This window comes from Lycium barbarum, chromosome 1, assembly GCF_019175385.1.
Source record: "Lycium barbarum isolate Lr01 chromosome 1, ASM1917538v2, whole genome shotgun sequence".
NCBI classification, from domain to species: domain Eukaryota; kingdom Viridiplantae; phylum Streptophyta; class Magnoliopsida; order Solanales; family Solanaceae; genus Lycium; species Lycium barbarum.
In genome coordinates this window covers 34,522,774-34,541,004 of record NC_083337.1, presented here as the reverse complement: position 1 = coordinate 34,541,004, position 18,231 = coordinate 34,522,774, and the positions used below count along the sequence as shown (strand labels likewise).

General features: G+C 34.7%; 1 protein-coding gene and 1 long non-coding RNA gene across 10 annotated transcripts; one reads left to right on the top strand and one right to left on the bottom strand.

The window, feature by feature from the left end:
• Positions 1-237: 237 nt before the first annotated feature.
• On the top strand, positions 238-1,835 carry LOC132635620 (uncharacterized). Its single transcript, XR_009580642.1, has 3 exons — positions 238-562; positions 896-1,192; positions 1,549-1,835. It is a non-coding gene; the product is annotated as an uncharacterized LOC132635620 (long non-coding RNA).
• Positions 1,836-9,181: 7,346 nt separating this feature from the next.
• Positions 9,182-17,832, bottom strand: LOC132634163 (OVARIAN TUMOR DOMAIN-containing deubiquitinating enzyme 4-like). Of its 9 annotated transcripts, none has more exons than XM_060350487.1 (7): positions 17,575-17,832; positions 16,293-16,340; positions 13,701-14,209; positions 13,395-13,516; positions 12,990-13,030; positions 12,596-12,694; positions 9,182-9,524 (listed from the first exon to the last, which is right to left on the bottom strand). In XM_060350487.1, the coding sequence occupies exons 3-7, from the start codon at positions 14,191-14,193 to the stop codon at positions 9,350-9,352; spliced, it is 930 nt and encodes a 309-aa protein (XP_060206470.1). In that variant the 5' UTR covers positions 14,194-14,209; positions 16,293-16,340; positions 17,575-17,832; the 3' UTR covers positions 9,182-9,349. The 9 variants fall into 9 exon arrangements, with proteins under 9 accessions (XP_060206470.1, XP_060206465.1, XP_060206455.1 ...); XM_060350482.1 differs by having other exon boundaries at positions 17,721-17,808; XM_060350472.1 differs by lacking the exon at positions 17,575-17,832 and adding an exon at positions 14,309-14,381.
• Positions 17,833-18,231: the final 399 nt, after the last annotated feature.

Sequence of the window (18,231 nt, the reverse complement as noted above, 5' to 3'; positions counted from 1 at the left end):
AACGTGGAATATAGTAGAGAAAAAAAGTGATTAATAAAGATGGTGGATAAATGCTAATTAAGCAACCGTCCCACGTGGGGCCTTGTAGAAAGCCAATTAATGACTAACCATTTAAATATAGGAGGTGGCATCCTTATGTGTAACTTCTTAAAGTGATGAAGAGACATGTGGGCCCCATGGTCCACTTAACAAATTATATATATAAGATTTCATCTTTCTCAATTAGTAGTTACTGAATATGATTTCATGTTTCCGTTTGGTGTAGCCATACCAAACGTAACCAGTAGCCCTTAATAGTTTCTTTTGTCTAGTCATCTTACTCATTTATTAGTTAATACATAGAATTTCATTGTTATTTGGCGTATCAACACCAAAACGTGACCAACAACCCTTGAGAGTCTCTTCTGGCTAGCGAAATTATAAAGAATTCGTGTAGTAACAATAACTTGCTCTTGGGAATTCATTTTTGAAGGAAGCAAAACAGAGCTTTATTATACTCTTGAAATTCAGCATTTCAGCAAGTTGTGGTTGAAAGAGTGGGCTGGTTCTAACATTAATTAAGGTAGGTTCTACCTCCTATTTATGTTATTGAGTTGGATTAAAGGTTTAACATGGTGTATAAGTGAAAGAAAAATTGATATACAAGTGATATACGATTATTGTAAATTGGGGACTATTTTGTGATGGTATTTTGGGGCTGTTTGGTATGATTTTCGGGGCTGTATGTTGTTGTTATCGATATTTTTGTGATTATTTTGGGTTGTTGTTGAGTTGGGACGGAGTAAGAAAAATAGGGGAAATGTTGCCGGATTTTCGTTAGATTGTTTGTTAGCTTACAATGAGTCGTAAAGGATGACTTTCATCTAATTGTGGCATAATTATTTCCTTGTTATAGATTAATAGCTTGGGCAGTAGATATTGGACGTACAGCTTGACGACAAGGTATGTAAAGCTATCCCTTCTTTCTTTTTGGCATGAATTACATAAAACGAGCGAACAATGAACATACATGACTCCAATGAATTCTAGTTCTCAGTGGTACTTGACATGATAGTTGTCCTTGATTCTCAAGTGTTGGTTCATTCTAATTATTCTGTTGAGTATCAGATGATGATTTAATTTGTATATGGTTGCTCCAGATATTCTATTCGTGCATAACGTTATTACATCATTTCACCGAGTCCCGGGCCGGGTACGTATTCGTGCATAGTTTCGTTGCATTGTTCACCGAGTCCCTCACTAGAGGGTCAGGTAGGTATATTATATGTATTTCACCGACTCCCTCACTAGAGGGCCGGGTATGTATATTATATGTATTTCACCGAGTCCCATAATGGGCCGGGTACGGTATATTATATATATGCATGACTCATCTCATAAGGTACATATGTTTTGGTATTCCTTGATTATCATACTTGTCTCTTGTCATCTTTTACTCAGTCATGATCTTCATTACTGTACTTCATGATTTACATACTCAGTACATTTGCCGTACTGACCCCCCCCCCCCCCCCCCCCTTCTTCGGGGGCTGCGTTTCATGCCCGCAGGCACAGACACTCAGTTTGGTGATCCTCCGGCTTAGGACTTCTGCCCAGCTGCTTAGAGAGCTCTATTGTTTCGGAGCTTGAGTTATTTTGGGTACAGATCCCTTTTGACATAGACTTTGTTATGCCCTTAGAAGTCTGTAGACATGTGTGGGTTGTAAATATGATCTGATTAGCTATACAGATGTAGTTCGTCTTGGATATTCCCGTGTATAGTGGCAGCCTTGTCGGCTTGTATATTTTGTTATGTTTGATTAACTGTGACTCCTCAGGAGACAGGTGCATTCTGATATATAGCATTATGAGTCTACAACATGCTTTTACAGCTTTCCACATTGTCCTTAGCATCAGTCTGATTATATTTACCAATTTCGTATACGAGTGTCCAACTAGGGCACTAGTCATGGCCCATCAGTTTGGGTCGTGACAGTATGATAGTAATCCTTCATGGAAATAGATAACATACCTGGATAGAACTCTTATGTTGATCAGATGAATGCCATGTATATCCAAAACACTTGACAATATTTGTTAGGATAAACACATTCATGTCAGGCTTTCATTTGCAGTATGCAATTGATCTTATTTCAATATCTTCATATAGGAGTAAACTATATCATGCTCGTAGGTATAGCAAGATATATAAACGCATCAATTGCATAAAAATATGGTACTTCAGGACCAATTCAATTTTCTCATTTCAACTTTTTTCAGCTGATAATGTACTGCTTTTGGAAACTCTCCAAGAGCTCCAATAATATTCAAGTCATCAATCTGATTTAATCTATATCAAGATTATGAATAAGTTTCCCAAGAACTTGTATATGCTTCAGGCATTCTGAATCCTTCAGAATTTTCCATATAAATTTTGTCAAGAAAGACATATAGATTGTGACAACTTCCGTTTAGTATTTAAATGATGTGACAACTTCTGATGCCTGGACTGCAGGTCCAATAAGATTTACGCTTACCAAGATATATTGTTCCACTTGGTAATTTTTTCTAAGTCAACATGCCTTAAGAGACGTAGAATTTAGATCCTCAAAACCTTATACAATATTGCGCGCTATATTGTATCAAAAATATCGTCGACGAGATAACATTTTGTATCGGTTCCCAATTCGACATACCTTACTGAGATCTCATCACTTCATTATTTTCAGGTACCTGAACCTCCCATGAGATTTCATGAAGTGTTATGTCGTAGGCTTTTCAAGATCTCATTGCCTCCTTATTGTGATCTTTTTGATCATTTGCTCCTCCCTTTTTTCAAGGATTATTACATTTGGATCCGATTGGTCTACCATGTTCCATGTATGCTGTAGACTCTGTACTTTAGGGACATTAGGAGCATTTTGCAGATGAAATATGAAATAGTTGGTTCATCAAATGCTTTCAGGATTTGACTTGAATTATCTGAGGATCATACTGATGATAATTCACAACATATTTCTAGCTGCATATTCTCTCCCCCTTATGTTAGAAAAATTAACACATATTCCAATTTTCTTTGGGAAATCCATCAGTGTGTATCATGGTATATCTATTAATCATATACCGTACATCAAAAGCTATAAGATGTAAATATCTAGTTCATGACCCTAAACCAATTATGAGGGGAGAATTTATCATAATTTATTGGTCTGAAGCATACAAGTGTCGTTATATGCAATATATCATATCTCAGACCAACATCTGAAGCTCTGTTCTTACAAGCAATGGTTTAGCTATATTTTGGAGGCATCCAGTGCCAAACTAACTTACATATAAACCAGCATTATCAAGATGAATTGTCTTGATTACATAATCTGGAAATTGTGCTTCCAACTCAATTATTTTGAGCAAGCAACTTCATAAATGTCAAACTGCCAGTTGACAATAAATGTACATGTGACCGTCTCATAGATGCATCTATTTAAGACATCACATTGCAGGTGAAGGGCCCATATTCACCTTTTATATTTTCCAGAATTTTAGGAGATTCAGTCCCAACATTAGCTAGTGTAATCAACTTATCATGAGAACAAACAACACAAATATATTCTTGAAGAATCTTCTAGTTCTTGAATATATTTTGAATACTTAATTAGCACATCATATTTAAATCAGGACGACCCAAATGGTCTTGTCAACTGATAAAATTATCTGTACGCATAAACTTCAAGTTTACCATGACGAGTGCTATTTGTTTTAGTAAACTTCTGGTTTACTATTGCATGAGATTTTATGTCATAAACTTCTGGTTTATTGTGACATGTGATCCATCATGCTCGGGTAACGTTTCATATACCTATTGTCTCGCCCCGAACCATGGTCTGGGCGTAACACGACACTTGGTGCCTATCTGCATGTGACCGAGCGAACCAATTGGCTGGCTGAATCAACATGTGATATCAAACACACTAAATGCGGAAATAATACTGACACATGCTGATATACTAAAAGTCTGACTAAAATATCATAAATGCTGAAATACTGAATAAGCCCGACAGTCTGAATAACTGGCCGATAAGGCTAACACAAAAGCCTGCTAAAAATCTGACTGACTGCAACTATAGTCTATGAAGAATCTAAGAATAATAAAGTTTGTCTGTTTACCGGGACAAGGCCCCCGGCATACCTGACTGGTTAGAAATACTAAAAAGACTGTAATATGTGATAACGCGCCCAGGGAACTAGGGCTCACCAAATAGCTGGTACGATAATCCTAGCGCTCTGAATCGTCAACCTGTAAATCGTTACCTGCATCGTGAAATGTAGGCCCCCGAGCAATAAAAGGGGACTTCAATACATTTGAATTGCACTGGTATGTAAAGTAACTAAAAGAAAGAACTGCAAATGAGGTGCTCGGGGAAAGGGCAACCTAAATCAATAAACATGTAAAGAGTGCTGAAACTGAAATTGATATTTGATAGCTAATAACTGAAATGAACAAAAGAAGTAAAGATATAAATACTCCCTGTTCTGAATGGAGAACCACCTGTTTAACTGAAAATCATGGTATGTGGCCTTAGGCCCAATATATATGTGCATACATAATCTGTGGCCTTGTGCCTAAGTATAAGTATGAAAATCTGTGGCCTTATGCCCAAGTATAAGTATGCAAAATCTGTGGCCTTGTGCCTAAGTATGAGCATCTAAATCTGTGGCCTTGTGCCTAAGTATAAGCAAGCTAAATCCGTGGTTTTGTGCCTAAGTATAAGCATGCAAAATCTGTGGCCTTGTGCCTAAGTATAAGCATGCTAAATCTATGGCCTTGTGCCCATTTACAGGTATTCAATAATTTGTGTCAAGGAACTGAGGATCATGCTGTAATGCATAACTCTGGAATACTGAACATTACTATACTGAGACATGTATTCATGAACTGATTAAGAGACCTGAAGCTTTACTATTTATAAATATGCTGCGTATATTCTAGACTGAAACTCATAGGTATCAAACACAAGTCTATATTGATGACATACTGAGCTCACAACGTTCAGAATGAAAGTCATGAGCGAATTACGAAACTAAAGAATAGAAGTTCTGCAACTATTCAAGGAACTATGCTTAACCATATTTCTGAGGCAATTAGTAACGTTGTAAAAGAACGTGGCGTAGGGAGAATCACTAACACTCCCAAACATAGAGAGTTAGCCTCACATACCTTAACTTCGGCCTTTGAGCGTAATACAACGTTCGTCAACCCTTTCAACTTTAATATATAGCAACACAAGTTAAAGGGATTTCATATTAGCAATAATATCCATGCTTTGGTCACCTAAGCATTTTATCAAAAACTTAGTGGGCATAAAGCTCTACAACCTTCATTAATGGTGTTTTCTTCACCCAATTCCCATTATATTACTTCTAGGTGATTCTACAATATCAATTTGATGAAATTAACATCATTCCTCATCACCCATATGATTACAACAATCCTAAGTTAATAATCCAAAACCCTAGCATAGTTCATATGATACTCTCTATCAAACCCATTTACTATTCTCCCGAGAACTCATAAATTCACAACTATAAGTGATTAGAGAGTAGAAGTATTACCTTTTTGAAGTTCAATCCTCTTGAATTCGGATTCTAGGGTTCTTTTGTCCAAGACGAAAATTTAATCGATAATCTATGGAATGGATGAGGATTCTAGTGTTAATCTTTGTTAGATTGATGTAATAATCAATGGAGTTTGAGTAGGAACTCACCTTGGATGCTTTGTGGAAGCCCTAGGATGTTTTCTCTCCAAAAAGACGGTTTAGAATGAGGTGGGAAAAGTTTTCGGAGTTGGATACATATAAAATTCAGAAAAAGGTCCTTTCAGGCATAATTTGGCCTGGTGCGTCGCCCCGGGCGTCGCAGGGGGCGGCGCACTAGGCCTATATTATAGGACCTGATGAATTTTACAATTTTCAGTGATTTTGACCTAGCGCGGCGCCCGAGGCGCCGCCCAAGGCCATTTCTGATAGCATTTGATAAAATTGGTATAACTCCTAGCACAAAGCTTCGTTAAGCCTCCACAACATATCGTTGGAAAGGTATTTCAAGGTTCTACAACTTTGATAAGTTTTCTCAAATTCTCAACGGAGTTTCACGAAATTGGAATGGAAGGTAGACGTATCGAAAACTTAGTCGATTCTATCGAATTTTAAGTGTCTTACTATTAGCCATCTTGCGACGATCATATCTCCCTGATCCAATCTCTGATTGGCCTGGTCCTTATATGGTTGGAAAGGTATTTCTACATTCTACAACTTTCATTGGGAGTACTTTCCCAAATTCTCAACTAATCAAGGGGTTACAGCTGTCCAAAGGAGGCCTATCAACCATTTTTACAAAACGTTCAAACCTTCAGTTTTTTCACTAAAAATCTAACGATACGAGTCTAAACTTAGTTTTAAGATACGGGTGTAACACCTATTTCTTACCTGTAGTAACTTAAAGATATTCAATTTTCCAATCATTTGTAGTCCCAATATGATAACCAATTTTATTGCTAGTAAACTTCAGGTTTACTATAATCTGTAAAACTTCAGGTTTACTATAATCTGTGTTCCGATCTAAACGATTACGATCTACGACAAATGATGCTATCATATATATCCTCTTCGAGAGACTTTAATTTATTTACCATAATCAGATACTATTTGGAAACTGTTGGTGTCATGATACTTATAGATAAACAATTAGCTCTTCTGGAGCCCTTGATCATTAGTTTCCCCTACCAAATATTTTTTAGATACTTCTGGTATCACGAAAGAAAATTTGGCTCGACACTACTGGTGTCATGAAGGAAAACAGTAATCAAATGGAAATTTAAAGACAATTTTAAACTGTAAATTATGAAAGTAAACGTTAAGCTCAAAACTTTTGTATTTCAAATATCTCCTTCAAGGAGATTAGCCATTAACATCTGAATATTTTGTACCAAAAGCGACAACCACATAGTAATCACATCCTTCAAGCAGAAATACATTATTGTTTATTTTCTTCAAGAAAATCAATAACAACTAACCATAATTTATCAATGTGGTTATAGTAGAAAGCATACTCTGCTCTCTTTTGCCTTAGAATGATACTTTATAAAATTATTCGAGATGTTCGACGTACGACCGGTACGTATTGCAATGCCTTAATTTCATACTACAAAAATAACATGTATATCCTTTGTTATTTTATCTCTCCGGGAGATAGGTCGTGGTATTTCTCATTCACTTGGGGAAATGAAATTTGATTATTCAAATGTGCTTGCAATATGATATTCATCAATAGTTCGTTATTTTGCTCAAGCACACGAAGACATTGTTTAAGAATATTTCTCGGATATTTTACCAATTCTTTCTACTTCAGGAGTAAAGTTTCAGAGTTTTACTATTTCAGGAGTAAAGATTAAAGTTTTACCACTTTAGGAGTAAAGTTTAAAGACTTCCTACTTTGGGAGTAAATTTTAAGGTCTTACTACTTCAGGAGTAAATTTCAGAGTTCCACTACTTCGGGAGTAAATTTCATAGTTGCACAACTTCGGAAATAAATTCAGAATATTTACTACTTCGGGAGTATATTTCAAAGCTCTACTGCTTTGGGGTAGAGTTCAAAGTTTTGCTACTTTAGGAGCAAATTTATGAATTTACTACTTTGAGAGCAAAACACAGAATATTCAGAATATTTCTTCTTAATTATTCTACCTCTTCTGGAGATGAGTCGTGATATTTTCACAACCAAGTGCACGTCTGTATTGATAAACTTTACTAAATATTATCACATTCACTTCAGGGAATAGATCTATATTTATAGCTTTTATCAAAAGTTCTCATTCTTTAGGAATGAAACACGATCATCTGAACGTGCCCAAAGCATATGAAATCGTGATAGCTTAGAACCTCTTTTAGGATATTGCTACTTCAGGAGCAAATTGAGGCATACATATGATGTAGAGAAATTTTTCTCTAACACATATTCGGTTGTAATCACAATAAACTTATGAAAATATTACCACTTCCGGTGATTATAGGCATAAATAAATTTGGTCATAATGAGACTTAAGAAAAGAAATATTATCACTGGCATCGTAACACAACAATAGCAATATATTGGATGCCTTTTTTCAATGTCAATTTTCCAAAACTGGAATACTAAGTAAAAGAACTCAGCAGTAGCCATGGCAATAAGAAACGTACTTGCTAAGACAAAGATAAGGAAATGATTTCACTTACCTCAGCCAATCATGAAACCATACCAAGTTCATAAATACTTTGCCAACATTTATAAAAGAAACGGTAAGGCCAAAGGTATACCAATCCTTCAACCCACCATATAAAAGGTAACTTTTCCATAATTTAATGGTTGATGTTACTTATCGTGGTCCGTGGATGTCGATTTATAGCTAGTGGACTTTCATTTGCTGAGTTTCAGCTTTCAAAGCTAGATACGATCATCCACAATACTTTAATAACCAAGAAATTAATACGGCAAATCATACCTTTGGACCGACTAATTAGTGGACGGGATGTATTCGACGTCCAATTCCTTAATTGGTTAGAGTCTCGTGCTGATAACGTGTTATAAAATAAAGGCTATAAAGTAAATAAACCAAAGACAATTATATAAAAAGAGTGATATATTATTCAACCTTTAACTTAAGAGAGATAACATTATCTATATCATTCTATAAATGAACCTCCTATTTATAGGAGGAAAAATTCTAAATGGCCAAGTAATCAAGAAAAAGGCTTGGTGGCCAAGTTTTACTTGGTGACCAAGTGATCTTGCTTTCCAAGTAAAACCAATGGACATACATCAAAAATATTTACAACACAATGGATTTAAATGAAATTTTTGTTTTTCCTGCAGCTCAATTTCGTAACCTAAGCACCATATTTAACACCACTAAAGGTTGTGGTAATATAAATAAACTCTCTCAATCCTTAACCAGAAGTCTCAGGTTCAATCCCTAGAAAGAAACAAAAAAACTAAAGTAGAGACCTTCCCCCTTTAATGAGCCTTAAGCCGCGCAAATATGACTTAATTGGGGTACCAAATATTGGGCGAGAAAAGAAATCTTAATAAATTACTGCTATCCAGAGAAAAAGAAAAGGGTGCATTCATCTTGCAATCATTATCAAACAAATACTTCAGAACTCGATCCAGAGAAAAAGAAAAGGGTGCATTCATCTTGCAATCATTATCAAACAAATACTTCAGAACTCGACTTAACAGATCAATGAGGAGGAAATACGGTAAAGAATACATGATTCAGAACACATCTCTTGAATATTCACATTCAATCTACTTGTTAAATTCTACATAATACATAATCTCAAAAGCCCGTGCATTGTTTCTTGCAGTTTAAAGGAATGTGCAATGCATCATAATGACCAAAGCCGTGATACAGAACCTTAATAGGATTGTCCTTAACATATTCCTGCCCGTATTCAGCAATAGAAATCAGGCCACAAGCGTCCTTGTCATACATGTAAACATTGATTGGCATCCTGCAGATGTAATCTCGTAAGTCTCGCATCATCAATTTTCACTTCTTTTTTTTTTTTTTTTTTTTGATAAGGTAACACAGCAGTGTGGCATCGCATCATCAATTTTCACTTCTATCGTATTCCAAACCATTTAACAACCGAATTTCATAAATCCAAGAAGATAAAAGAGAATACTCGTCTGGAGTAATACAGAAACACTAACGACATTGAGAGTATGAACAAATAGACAAAAGTTCTAATAATATGAAAATCTGGAAAACTTAGAGCAACTACCTCGCCCATTCCAGCTCTTGTACCTGAGACTCTGAAACAATATTACTTCACCTATGAGCTCTTTTTTCTGTTTGTCCAGCTAGCCTAAATTCTTATAGTTACCACCTCTTTTTTATCACATCTTTCCTTTGTTAGTGGTTCTGTAGCTCCTACTTTCAGCCCATTTCTTAGCCACTAGTTTAAATGCATCCAACAACAGGAAATGACCTCTTAACTGATGCTCTAATCTCTTCTAGTTAAGCAGCAATAAATTGTGCATTTCCAAAATAGAAATGTAATACACCGACCCCTCGAGTATGTATCTCCTACCTATGACTTAAAATATGTTACTTGTTATGGTAATCTGATTACACGTGAATGTTGCTTGTTGAATGAGTGTTACGAAAACAATAGTTGGAAAAATGCTTATGCTAACAAATGAAATACCACCCAATCTAAAAGATGCACAACTCTTAATCTAGTAAGAACTCGGACATGACTCTTAAAACAAAGTAGTAATCCTTGAAACTGAGTTTCCAATGCTTCAAGCGGTTTTTCATTTGGAGTCTTCCAGACAAAGTTAATGGATCACTAGCCAGCGCACTGCACGGGAGCAAAACTTAAGAGTTTCAAAGTCCCCCCATCCAGTGCAACACACTGGACTCAGCAAACAAGCCAGTGCAGCAGCCCTAGACAGTAGAAAATTTGGAGGATTTCTTAATACTTTCACTCGGTTTTGCACTACAACTATTTCAACATCAATCCTAATGCATGCATACACATATTTAAACCTCGATCCTAATCCATGCATACACATACTTAAACCTCGATTCTAATCCATGCATACGCATAATAAAACGTGTTTAGCAACGAGAAGGAATTGGGAAAAGGATTTGAGAGGGTTTCATCAGCAAACAAGAATTTTTAAAACCAATGGTGAAATGGAACCTAAGTCAAGATTTTAACTTGAATTCTACCATGAGTAAGTCAAGATTTTAACTTGAATTCTACCATGAGCATTAAATTGTCGTCTCATAGGCTGAGTTAAAGGTTGAGTTAGGGTTACAATGTAGGTGCACATAACCTTAAGGAAGTTGCTTTGAGAAAAAAATTAGGAGGAAACCAAAGAGATATACATTACTAAAAAGTGGAGACATATGTAGCCCGTCATGAAAGGTGTATAAGTTTGTATCGCATTACCTTTTAAGTGTAGTGGATATCATAGCCCTTCCTGATCAAGTTAGCAAAGCACGTATTCCCATAGTTTTTTTTTTTTTTTTTTTTTAATGAAGTATGATGTTTCATTAGAATGTATTCCCATACTTATAAAACAAGCTAAAGGAAATACCTTGAGATAAAAGAAAACTACTAGTTTGTGATCATACTTCGACTATTGATATTTTGTTGTAAAAGTTTTATGTTTGAGCAAAAACTACTAAATAACACTTTGACATATACGATACACGATTTTTGAGCAAGTATGAATATTGTATAGAGTTCATTATTATGTATTTGACTGAATGCGCTATTTTAATTGTATAGTTGTCCCTAGTGGTTGTGAGTAAGGTTACTATGAGTCGGTGCATTCACCCATCATGTACGTCTTCACATATTTAGATGCAGAGTTGAGCCATGATTAAGTACTACAAAGATTTAGTGCCCCACAACATTGTTTATCTATTATGTCATGTTTCTTTCCTTGCGTTTAAAAGACCAGATTTGTTGGTTGAATATCTAGAGTTTTCTCCATGTACTCCACGACAGGTTCTGAATTGAGTAGTGTATTAGAATTACAAATGTCAAGGTTGAAATATGTTTACATAATGTTTTGGTTTAGCTAAGTGTAAGACAAATGTCTTTGTTATAAAAAAAAAAGTGTATGTAAGACAAGAAATATGAGATGTTAAGTGAGTCTAGCTTGTTGAGTAAGAGTTACAGTATACAAGTTGAATGGTGTACTTGTTAGGGCCAGGTTTACTGTCAGTCACAGCCTCTAGGTCGGATTATGACAAGAAAGGACTATATATTGACCTGTTTTTCCTTTGTTAACCTTTTCTTTTCATTTTTTTACCTTTCTGATCTTATGTGCAACATCCTTGCGACGTCCTTACTACTCCATAAAGAGTTCTTTTATTATTCTTTTGGGAGCAGGGAGTTGTTTAAGTGTCAACAAAGAGTTATTAGCCTGTGAAAGTATCTATGACTTGTTTGCCAGCAAAACTGGAGCCCAACGAAAGATAGACATCAGAGAAAAGCAGAGAGTTCTTTTGATATGCAAAGTATTTGATCAATCATTAACAAATGACACCAAGACAGTCGCAAACCCTGTATAAAGTGCGTCAACCGTCTAGTAGCTTATAGTCTAGGTATTTCTATACGATTGTAATAGAAGACTAAGCAACATATTCTTCTGGAGATGCTTTAACAATTTGTTTAGAAAGTACAATAGAAAAGTTTTATTGTTTGACCTGAAAAGCTTGAGATAAGATCAATAGGAAATCTCTACCTTAGCTACAAGAGTTTAAAGTAAAAACTTCCAGTGTCAATAAAGATATGAAGTTCTCTAATCGTCTACCCAGAGAAAGCATTCTCCAGCCACATCCATCTTCTTTTCTCAGTAGTTACCGGTGTATATAAACAAAATAGCTAGAAGTCGAATGTAATCATTTGAAAAATTGCAAAATCCAAGAATAGGATCAAATTATCCCTCCACCTTGGTAGACAGTCTATCAAATCTAATAAAAATATAAATACACATGCAGACTTGAAAGCTCATAGATACAACAGCACACTATAAAATCGGCAGAAATCTAACTCACTGGAGAACATGAGAAGCCATCAAAAGCTCTGGTTCACCTCCCCACACATGACAATTCCTTATTTGGGCAACATATGTGTCAAAATCACCTTCGATGAACCTGACGGATATCAAACCATCAATCATATGTTTACCACCCAAAATACAGAGTAACGAGGCTCCACCACACCTGCCTAGGCAACCCCCCAACTAAAGGAAAAATAACAAAATGAATAACAACGTTAAGTGCATATTCAGTTACTCACTAAACAAATCTGCAAAACCAGCAATGACTTCATATCATTCTTCCTTCATCACTTAAAGCAGGGATTCCATGTTTTAACTGCTTAATTAGCATCTTACCAACATAAAATTCTCAGAACAAGAATTCAGAGTAATGCAGGCTTCACACTTACCATTCTGTCTCTTCTCGCCTCTTTATAAATTCATCTGCCACCTAATAGATAAAATGAACAACAGTAAGGAAAATTGCTGCAATTTTTGCTTCCAAAAATTACGAATTAGTACCCAAAACAAGTTTGAACAGATAGCCAAGATCTCACAGAAGGGATGAAATCAGAAGAAGAAAAAGCAACATTACACTCTACAATTAGCCAGGAATTAAGGCGTGTTTGCAGAAACAATTGTTGAACAAGATTATATAACAATCACTTCAATCCTCTTGAACTTTATCACTACAGAATTTTAGTCTTTATTAATTTTGAAACTATCAGAACATTGTAAACTGTAAAAATTTCAGGCTTCCAGCAAATAAACCGGGGAGCTGCAAGTTTATTGAGAACCCATCATGGAAAACATACTCTGGCCCTTAATTCATCCGCTAATTGCCTCTGTAGGTTCTCATCAGTAGGGGGCTTCCCTGACCACAAACAAGCACCATGAGCAACAGAACGAAATAAACATCTTCCATCTCCAGGTATACCTGCATGAAATGAAGCAGTCTTTTCTATCAAAATAGGTCCAAAACTACTACTAGTTAAGTTCGTCTTCCAAGGAAAGGGCCTTGAAATCCAATACTAGTGCCGGTACACTGCTTCCACATAATCAGCAGTGTACTCGTAACCTGGATACAAACAGCAAATACAAGTCTGAAATGCAGCACTCACCAATTACAGAGTAGTCAGTATAGACCTTCTTTCCATGTGAATAGCCAGTGGTTGAGGAATTTCCCTTACTTTCTCCTGATGCTTCAGCATGTACTGGTTCAGACGCAGAGCAGCAGACCAAAAATCCAATAAATAAACCAGCAGATGTATGATGTCGCTGCCCAGAATTACGCCTCAAATTTGACTGAGTGGGCAAGGAAAGCCTCATATTCACATTTTGGGACCGAGAAGAAATATCACAGCACACCTTCCAGGTATATCTGGGACTCACTGCAGTTTTAAGCGTTAACGAGCCGCAGCTGTTCTTCAGCTTGGATTTAGTAGACCAAACACATCTTTTTTGGGATCCCTCAAAGTTTATTGATGATGAAAGACAATTTGACCTGGATGCAGAAATAGTAGAATAATGGAATTTTGCAGGCTTGGTTGAGATATAAAAACGCAATGAGTTGGCTGGTGCTTGCAAAACTATATTACAGAAGCGGCTTGTCATTTGTCTTCTCGCATGTCTGCTCAGGAAGCACAAGTTTATCATATAAGTACTAATGGGAGAACAGACCATTATAGAACAGCAGCAAAAAGCAAAGGATAAAAAAACCTAAACTCACAATGGGTTTACATATAATCAACCAGCATAAAGTGACACTTGGATTTACTGGTATGAATCGGCTCTTAGTGCAGCTGCATATTCATCAGGCAATTGAAACCAGAATTATATACCCATAAATTATTAAATGACATTTACTTGTTTCTCTAAACACTCCACATTTCTGAGAGATGAATAAGATGATAGGCGAAGCAAGAAATGATGTCTGTCACCAATTTGGATGCCATATAAGAGAAATCCTAGAAACCACTCAGATGGAAAATATCAAAATGGAACTTAGTTCATGCAAAATACAGTATTGTAGACCTCCAGTACAGTTTATTCCAGGATGAAAGCTCTTCCAAGACTCTTTCTCTTGTTATATATGTATCAGACATATTTCAATTAGAAGCATAAAATGTCTTTTGACAAATATATGCTGCAGTTTTCTCAATGAAGTGATTCAAGAAGCTAGGTTACTATGCTTTATCCTATAGTCATTTCTTTTTGGCACCTTGATAACCTATAAATCTCGAAGCCCAGTCTGAGCGCACGGTTTGAAACTCGGTAGAGAATGGCCGCCCCTCTGCCCATCACAAGCTCTTTACAAGTCTATTCTCACCTAAAGCAGGTTATAAACTACACTATTTTTTTATTTTGAAAAGTCTAGCAAATGATTCTTCAAGCATTGATCAAATTGAACCCCACTTTGCAACTATCTAATCATAGTACAACAACAAAAACTACGCCTCAATCCCAAACAAGTCGTGGTCGGCTACATGAACTATTTAGCGATAGTATCTATCAAAATTCACATTCCATACTCATTTTTTATATTACTAAACAAAGATGGAATCACCTGAAGTGCCAGACATTTTATGAAACAATTCTTAAACTACCAAAGATGCCAAAGAAAAGCACATGTTCTAGAATCAAAGCTTTGGAAACAAATGATGGTTTTACATAGACACCGGAAGAAAATGCTAATGCAGGAGCTTACATAGACATTTCATGAACTAGGGACTAAACAAGATATTTCCTATGTGAATCCCTCTCTCCTTATCAGTTGCCTTCCATTATCCTTCCATCCTATAATGTACGAACCATTTGATTGGCACGGAGTTGAAGATATCAGTTTAACTTTTTTATTACTCCTTCCATCCAAATTTATGTGGCCCGTTGGAATTTCAAGAGTCAACCAAGTTTTCTTGACCAGAATTTCTTTATCTGACTTTTTTAAGTTGCTAATTATTGTAATTTATAGTACTTTTTATGTAGTTTCCAAATATGTAAATTTTTATTTCAAGAAACTTAAAGCTTCTATGTCCGAATTCACGGTCAAAGTTTAGAAGTTTGAACCTCAAAATTTCAACGGTGCCACATAAATTGGGACAGAAGGAGTATATTAGAGGCAGTGGAAGAAAACATTAAAATAGTTGTTTAAAGCATATTGTTCAAGAAATATCGCATTAAGATTAAAATGTGAATTCTTAAATGAAAATATATTAAAGTTTGTGAAAATTGTAATTTATCAAAAAAAGAGCTTGTGAAAGTGGAACAAGATAATAATATCAGTAAAATAATGTCAAATACTCTAAGTTATCCAAAAAAAAAAAATGGAAAGATTATCTGAATTGATAAAAGAGATACCAATATACCAGTGACCATCACAAAAAGATAAATAGCTAAAGAAAAGACTATGATAAACTAAGTAAACTAAAGAATGCTGATTTTGGAAAGAATTCTTTTTTTTTTTAAATAACAAGAATAACAGGAAGAAAAAAATTCAAAGTAAAACCATACAAAGAAAATAAATGATGACCACACAGTGAAAGACTTAAACAAGAATGAGGCATGAAACCAAACTAAAAAATAAACCAATTGAGACGTACCTTGAACACAAAAAATCAAGAAAGATGAGAAAACACAGAATTTAGAAGTCTACACAGAATGCAATGAAGATAAATTGAAGTAAAGAATATAAGAGTGGTGAAGAAAAGAATAACCTTTGAATGGCAAGAAATGTTGAAGAGCGATTGTCTTGTCCCAAAGCTGAGAAAAGGACCAAAATCATCCATAATGTTTGGATTTGGATCAAAATCATACATATTCTTTCACATGGAGCACTAATAGTACATTATGTTTGCATAAGTGGTGCACTTTTAGTCAAACTCCCAAATAAATTTAACGGAAAAGAACAAAAATGCCCCTGAACTTTTAGAAAAAGTATAAAAATACCCTTTATTCATCTATTTTGCTAAAACTACCCCTCAATTCAAATTTTTGGCTCATTTATTCCCCTTGACTAACGGACAACACTAATTTTTTTTTAAAATAAAAAATTGCACATGACATTTTATTACTGAAAAATTGATTTATTCTTTTACAAAGAAATCTGAAAAATTGTTATTTGTAGAATAAGAAAAAATAATTTTTCAACATCCGTTTCTTTAAAAAACAAATGTAGTAAGCCTTTTATATATATATATATATATATATATATATATATATATATATATATATATATATATATATATATATATATATATATAACAGAATTGGATTTTCATTAAAACATGTGGAATTTTTTTAAGTTTGGAAAACTTTTTTTAATGGGTGGAAACCCCATTTTTTTTTTAGAAAATTCAATTTTTAAATCTGAAAAACTGATTGTTTTTTTAAGTAAAATGTGCAAAACTAATACTCCATAATTTTCTTCTAGATTTTACAAAAAGACAGTTTTCTGGTTTTTTTTTAAACATAGTTTTTCCATAAAAAATTTAATTTTTTCAGGTTTTTATAAAAATCCAATTTTTCACATTTTGAAAAGAAAAAAAAATTAGTGTTGTCCGTTAGTCAAGGTTTTACTCGTTAAAAAAAAGTTTTTCAAATTTAAAAAAAAAATCAAATTTAAAAAAATTCCAAGGTTTCAGATTTCTTTTTAAAAGAATAAATCAATTTTTCAGTAATAAAATGTCATGTGCAATTTATTTTTATTTTTTTTAAAAAAATTAGTGTTGTCCGTTAGTCAAGGGGAATAAATGAGCCAAAAAGTTGAATTGAGGGGTAGTTTTAGCAAAATAGATGAATAAAGGGTATTTTTATACCTTTTCTAAAAGTTCAGGGGTATTTTTGTTCTTTTCCGTTAAATTATTTGGGAGTTTGACTAAAAGTGCACCACTTATGCAAACATAATGTACTATTAGTGCTCCATGTGAAAGAATATGTATGATTTTGATCCAAACTCAAACATTATGGATGATTTTGGTCCTTTTCTCTCCCAAAGCTACCAGTTTATGCACCGGTTTTTAGGTACCAAAAGTTAATGTAAGAAGATTGTATGTTTGGTCTGTAATGGAAGAACCCAGAACTGATAGGCCAAAAGGGCCCATCGCTTTATCCAACTTGAAGAGCGATTGTCTTGTCCCAAAGCTACCAGTTTATGCACCGGTTTTTAGGTACCAAAAGTTAATGTAAGAAGATTCTATGTTTGGTCTGTAATGGAAGAACCCAGAACTGATAGGCCAAAAGGGCCCATCGCTTTATCCAACTAACCGCCCTATCGAACTGTCTTGGGCTTGTTAGGCCCATCTAAATTCACATAGGTTGATGCCTAAGGTTTTCCTGAAATTGAACTTTCATAAGTACAACTTTTCTAAAAGTAAATTATACAAACAATAATTACTTTCAATATTACATATTGTACCATCAAAATAACTTATGACTATTCAAAAAATCTGGCATAAATAAATGGTAACGTATTAAAAATAATTATTTCTTCCCAAAATATCTATCTATCTCTCTCTCTCTCCTAGGCTTTCGTGGGGTCACACTGTATAGGAAAGAAAAGCCAAATTTTTGTTAATATTAGTATCTTCTAATTTAGAAATGACCTTTATTATAAATAAATTCTTTTAAAACTAAAAATTGTAGACATTGAGGGAA

What these genes read in the sequence shown, in the direction of transcription:
- LOC132634163 (XM_060350458.1), bottom strand. An exon ending in TACTGACTACTCTGTAATTG is followed by an intron (nt 13,517 to 13,700) that starts GTGAGTGCTGCA and finishes CATTTCATGCAG; the next exon opens with GTATACCTGGAGATGGAAGA. An exon ending in AGGCGAGAAGAGACAGAATG is followed by an intron (nt 12,695 to 12,989) that starts GTAAGTGTGAAG and finishes GATATCCGTCAG; the next exon opens with GTTCATCGAAGGTGATTTTG.